At 38.5% G+C, this 6,067-nt stretch overlaps 1 protein-coding gene across 4 annotated transcripts; it reads left to right on the top strand.

Annotated features, from left to right (window-relative positions):
* Positions 1-514: 514 nt before the first annotated feature.
* On the top strand, positions 515-5,854 carry LOC120720308. 4 transcript variants are annotated; one of them, XM_040009926.1, is made up of 12 exons: positions 515-977; positions 1,566-1,591; positions 1,901-1,986; positions 2,135-2,167; positions 2,265-3,032; positions 3,149-3,251; positions 3,478-3,580; positions 3,660-3,712; positions 3,815-3,893; positions 4,114-4,580; positions 4,780-4,973; positions 5,082-5,854. In XM_040009926.1, exons 5-12 carry the CDS (start codon positions 2,779-2,781, stop codon positions 5,224-5,226), a joined length of 1,398 nt encoding a protein of 465 aa, XP_039865860.1. In that variant the 5' UTR covers positions 515-977; positions 1,566-1,591; positions 1,901-1,986; positions 2,135-2,167; positions 2,265-2,778; the 3' UTR covers positions 5,227-5,854. The 4 variants fall into 4 exon arrangements, with proteins under 4 accessions (XP_039865860.1, XP_039865861.1, XP_039865862.1 ...); XM_040009927.1 differs by having other exon boundaries at positions 1,566-1,986; XM_040009928.1 differs by having other exon boundaries at positions 515-1,591.
* The last annotated feature ends 213 nt before the right edge of the window (positions 5,855-6,067 follow it).

Here is a 6,067-nt window from a genome sequence, read left to right as displayed (position 1 = left end):
GCTCTGGAGGCCAGGATTACTGAATTGGAGACTCGGCTTCGCACCCTTCATTCACCCATAGCTAGCCAGGCCCCTGTAGCTGGTGCAGCCGAAGATAGCGTAGGCCCCACTAGCTGTTCCCCTGCAGACCCCAAGCAGCTGGGGAAAGAGGGCGGCTGGGTGACGGTGAGGAGGAAACATAGTCCTAAACAGAAGCCCCGGGTACACCACCAACCCGTTCATGTGTGTAACCGTTTTTCCCCACTCTGCGACACACCCGCCGGGGGTCAAACTCTGGTAATTGGTGATTCTGTTCTCAGACATGTGAAGCTAGAGACACCGGCAACCATAGTCAATTGTCTTCCAGGAGCAGGCGACATTGAAGGAAATTTAAAACTGCTGGCTAAGGGTAAACGTAAATTCAGTAAAATCATAATTCACGTCGGCAGTAATGACACCCGGTTACGCCAATCGGAGGTCACTAAAATCAATATTGAATCGGTGTGCAACTTTGCCAAAACAATGTGGGACTAGCCGCATGTTCTCCTTAAAATGCTGTCTGTCTGTGTCATGGTCCTGGGTCGTGTGACCCAGTGTTGAGTTTTATGTATCTTTTGTATTCATTTATGCTTTAGCTTAGTTCGTCTAGTTAATTTCTAGGGTGCTGTTTAGCCCTTTGTTTCTTAGTTGTTTATGTCATCTCCCTGTACTCAGTCTCCCTGGTTCGTGCGTCTACCTGTCATGCATGGACGATCTGATATCCTCGTGTTGGCGTTGTTCCCACATCATCATAATTAATGTTGTTCCAGGTTCAACATTGCAAGTGACCAATCACCTTCTTGTGACGTCATTCCTTTGCGACTTCGAAATACCCACCTTCGAGTATTTCGAAATACAAGTGAAGAAGCGAGAAACCGCCGCCTGTCTGCCGAATTTGAAGTCAATTCGCCTGTCCGCCGAATTTGAAGTCAATTTAGGATACTTTTCTTTAATAAACGGTAAGCATTATACATATGTTCCTCACTTGGCTTGCTGTTTGTTTGCTAGTGATAGGCTACTTGACGACAGCATTAGCTAACCAGTGTTCTCTTGACCAGTGTTCCCCAACTTTTTGGGTGTTTCGTGGCCCGGGGGTTGGGTCAGGCAAAATTGCAGTAGCTTCCCTGATCATTTTACAAACATAAGTGAAGAGAATTTGAACTAAAAGGCCTAGACTAATGGTTGTGTGCTGAATCTATGAATCAAACTATCACCTGGAAACATAATTAACTGGTCCATAGCTGTGAAACTGGACATGAGTTCTTGATTCCATGGAGATTAACAGTAATCCAGAAATTTACAAATTTGTCCTGGGACATCGTGTAAATGTTGTCCCAGGGACATCGTGTAGATGTTGTCCCTGGGACATCGTGTAAATGTTGTCCCTGGGACCTCGTGTAGATGTTGTCCCTGGGACATCGTGTAGATGTTGTCCCTGGAACATCGTGTGATAGCTTGTTAATAATGGAATGAAAATGATTGATTGTTATTAACTTGTGAAAAAGAAGTGTAACAAATCCACATGTTATGTTCTTACATCCTTACAGAAACTGTGACTCCTTCACAATGTCAGGTAAATGTCAACTCATGTTGAATAATCAACCAATCAAGCCTTTTATTATCACATGCAATGTTACACGTACAACTGCAATGAAAATTTCACCCCCTTCTGACCATACATATATTGCTTAAACATCACATTGGGAAGACAGGTCGGAAACAGTTAGGAAGGTCAGAAAACAATTTAATTAATAGATGAGGGGAGAGGAGGAGAAAAAAGAACTACAACCAGACAAAGCTCCTAGAAGACTGAAATGGATGATGGTTGCAGCATGCAAAAAGAAAATGATATCTGTTGACTACAGCATATGCTTTCTCACAGATTACCTTGTGGGAGTAGCTGGACCAAACTCTATTGGTATTTCAAGTTTGAAATCCCTGTTTGACCAGACAAACATTTCAGATGAGGTACCTCTTGACATAAAAATCCTTTTATGTTGTCATAAAACTAATGTTAAATTCTGCTTTAAATACACTTTATTGTACAATTTACTTAATAAATCGTATTCCTTAGTTCTGTTTTTATTTATATGTATTTATTTATTTGTTTTATAAGGTAATAGATGGCCTAATCTATTTGCAGTGTGAGGTATGTTGAAAAGCTGGTTTGATCATAATGACATAGCATGTTTACGTTTTTATGTAATGTATTTGAAAACATAGGTGTATTTATGTTATTTTTATAGAATTTCCCTCACATTTATCCAATACCAAGCCAAATCACTGGAAAAATTTTGGATGGGTCCACAAGAGCACAAAGTGCATATTTTTTGAAGGTATGTCTTGGACTGTGGTAACTGTTCTTATCACAAAGGGTTTATAAGTTGCCACTATAAACAAACAGCATTTTCCAAAATTGAAGGCTTGTCAGAAGAACCTGAAAAATACCTTTCTGAAACCTTTTCTGTGTAAAGACTTGCTCAAAAGCAATGTACACAGTTTAAAACATTTCTGTCTTGGCCAACTGATAAAGAACACCAAAAATTGAGTGGTGCGTGTTGAGTCTGTGGTCTTGATTTGTTTCGTACACACTATAGAACTTAATTAATGTAAACAAAAAATGACACTTTCTATATGTTTGTGTATCTGCAGAATTAATTACAAGTCTCACCTGACAAGCTTTCACAGTTTTGCAGTGTCATTCTTGACAGAAAAACATACTTGTCACATTCTTTTTATTTCCAGAAAAACATCTTTCAGATGTATGAGAAACTGATTGGAGCCTGTCTGGAAAACGGCAGCCACTGGACCTTGTTTGTAAGTTGCACAGATTTTGCACTCTCTCTAGTGCATGATACTTTTCAGTGTCCCTCATTAGGAAAGCTCAAGGCCCAAGCCTACCATATCCATCTTTTTACAAAACAGTTTTGTGACATACCCAAGAGGACCATAGTCTATATGAATTCATTTGGCGAGTCGGAGGTCAGAAAAAGTGCAGTGTTGAAAAACTGGAGGTAATTAATTAACATATTTAACATAACATATTTAATTTAATTGAAATCATTACTGAACGTGGTTATTGATTTCTCTATATGCTTTTTATTTATTTATAATAACTGCGATCTCTCAGCTCATTTGCTTCAGCAAGAGGCTGCACTGGAGAGTGGACTTTGTCACATGTGAGCCACCCACATCAACAGGATGGGAACTCATGTGGAGTGCATGTCGTCATGGTACTGAAAACTATAGCTTTAACCTATATAAGTAATGTTTACATTTTTGCCTATTCAGTTTTTAAAGCCTTAGAGGCAGGATGGTAAAATCTCAATGTTTTTTGTAGATTGAACCATTTCAGCAGTAATGCTTTGCTTTGGTTGCTTTTTAAAAAAAAACAAAAAACATTTCTTTGTTAATCAAATTTTTTTTCTTCTTTTTTTTTTCTTCTTTGTCAATTATTAGTTTGCCCAATCTCTCATTGACGGTAAAACACACGTGGAGGAGTACAACACTGAAATCCCAAAGCTCAGGTCCCGACTTTGCCACTACTTATTTTCCTCAATAGGTAAAGATAAAATTAGCCGCCTTCTTTTTCTCTAACATTGGAAAATGTAACTTGTACTTAAACAAATTATATTTTGCAGATCGAACTAGGAAGTGCAGTCAGTGCTGGTTCGTGATTGCAGCCAAAGACCGGGTACGCTATGACATGTCCTTAGCCATATAGATTGTTTATATAATGGACTTTGTTCATTTGTTTTTTGTTTGTTTGTTTGTTTGTATTTTTTTTAATTCACAGGTGCAGTGCCAGAAATGTGGTGCATACAAGCACATGCGTTGTTCAAAGTCTGTTTGTGGCATCTGTATCTTCTGTGAGAGTAAGTCACAATATAACTAAACAATGTCCAAAAATGTTTAAAGTGAAAAAAATTTCGTAATTTTGCCTTTGCACACCCGGACTGTGTAATTAAAGTGGACGTTTCAAGATCCAGTTTTTACACAAAACTATTTTAGACATAACTGTGTCGTATTGTGGGGATTTCTCTTCACAATTAAATTGATATAGTGCTGTTTATATCATTCTTCTTTATGTAACAGCACAGTGCAGCACAGCAGAGGGAAAGGAGTTGTGCAGCATAGTAGGTGGCTATACAGGAGGAGCAATAGAAGTAGCCAGTGAAGAATGTCATCAGGGAAAGCATCAGGCAGCGAATGACAAAGGAAAAGTTCCTAAGGGAGAGGACATCTGCAGCAAATCGACAAGTAACAGTGAGATAGGAAGACTGACAGTCAGAGATGAAGGTACACAGACTGAAGACAACGAAACAGAAGTATACGGCACAAGTCTGAGTACAGATAATGCTGCTGCTGATGATGTTGACAGGATCGATGCAGATACAGAATTCCAAACTGATTCAGAAGGAACTAATACAGTTTACAGAGTGCACGGTCGCTTATCTGTACCAAGCTCAAAAAAGAAAACCTACACAATAACAGAAGACGAGATCAAGCGCAGAATCAACGCAGAGAACATGTCAGTTCATGTTTTCAGAGGTTTGATTGGGGTAGGTATACATTTCGTGATTTTGATGTCACCTGAAATAAATCCGGGTTACTCGTATCAATGAAGTGACAATGTGGCTGGAAATTGTGCATTTGCTGCAACATATACACAATTACACCATGTAAACAAAAGCATTTAACTTTGTGCGTGTGTGTGTGTCTCTCTCTGCTCTTTTGCTGTTTGCACTTTTTCTTTTTTAGGGCCGTAAAGCCAAACTGCCCGCAATGATTCTTGACAGGCCTAAGAAGGCCAAAACTAAAGTAACGGTGTTTAGTGTTCTGAGTGAAGAGGAGGCTGGGGAGCTAGCCCTCGGGTTTGCCGGAAGATTGGCCTGCGATGTCACAACAGACATGGTCTGTAAAGGCATCGACCATTCAAGTGCTGATATGACAAAGTAAGTTAGTAGAATAATATGAAAGTCGTATCTTTTTTTGTATTATTTGTCATTTCCCCGTATTTGGGTTATTGGTGTAATATCGTTAATCTTACTTTCTAATAACAGACAGACTCTTCGCAAAATCCAACACAACCTTAAACAGGAGCTGACTGATTCCTCAACCTTCAGTTTGCTGACACACACCTTTGGCCCCGCTGCACTGGATTCTGTCATTTCGTTCCTGTGTGAAAAACTTGATCTTGTCTCTTAAATAATGAAACCTTTTGTGACTTTTGTTTGTTCTGTAAATCAGAATCTTGAAAATTGTTCATTGTTGTTCTAAGTTTGTGTTAACTATTTGGCAAAAATGATTGGTTCCTAATCCAAACAGCATAATGACTGTTCTAACACACATCTTAAAAATGCTACAAAGAAAGAAAATTATCACATATGTTTCAATATGAATGTAATTGTGTCACACTCGGTTTGTAGTAGCTTTCCTGTTTTATTTTGAGTTTTGGTATGTTTACACTGTTGTCATTTTTATTTCCCCTGTGTTCGTCTTCCCTTATTAGTTTTACTGTATTTAATTAGTCTGATTTAATAACTTATAATTATTTACTTTCCAGTGTGTATATATGCTCCTCGTTTGGATTATTGTTTGTTTGAGTTCTGCCTGGCTTTTCTATTAAAGATTTGGACTTTTGGACTATTAGTGGACCTCGTAGGTTTTTATTCTGTGCAATTGGTAATTGACTGGGTTTAATTTAGTGGCCTGGAAAACAGGCCCCAGGGATCTGGTCATTTTAACCCCCTGAGACCCAAAATCTTCCATGGCATGCATTTTTAATTTCTCTTTGATATTTGGGCCGATTGGAACCTGATGAATGTAAAAAGAAAGAATTACCAGATTTTTTTTTTTTTTTTTTACCTAATCTTTGTTTCTGAGAAAAATGAGAGCCACATATGAGGACATTCATTTGAAATTTCGATAGAACAGTTGCAGTATAATGTCCTTGTAACTGTATATCAGGCACTTGTTGATCAAGATTTAGTATTTTGGTCTAAATAACCCAAAATGTGATGTCCACATATGTGGACGCCAGGCTGGA

This window comes from Simochromis diagramma, unplaced genomic scaffold (genome assembly GCF_900408965.1).
Source record: "Simochromis diagramma unplaced genomic scaffold, fSimDia1.1 OVJJ01000576.1, whole genome shotgun sequence".
In the NCBI taxonomy this organism is placed as follows: Eukaryota; Metazoa; Chordata; class Actinopteri; order Cichliformes; family Cichlidae; genus Simochromis; species Simochromis diagramma.
Note: the sequence above shows the minus strand (reverse complement) of the source record. Positions and strands in the feature narration are given on the sequence as shown.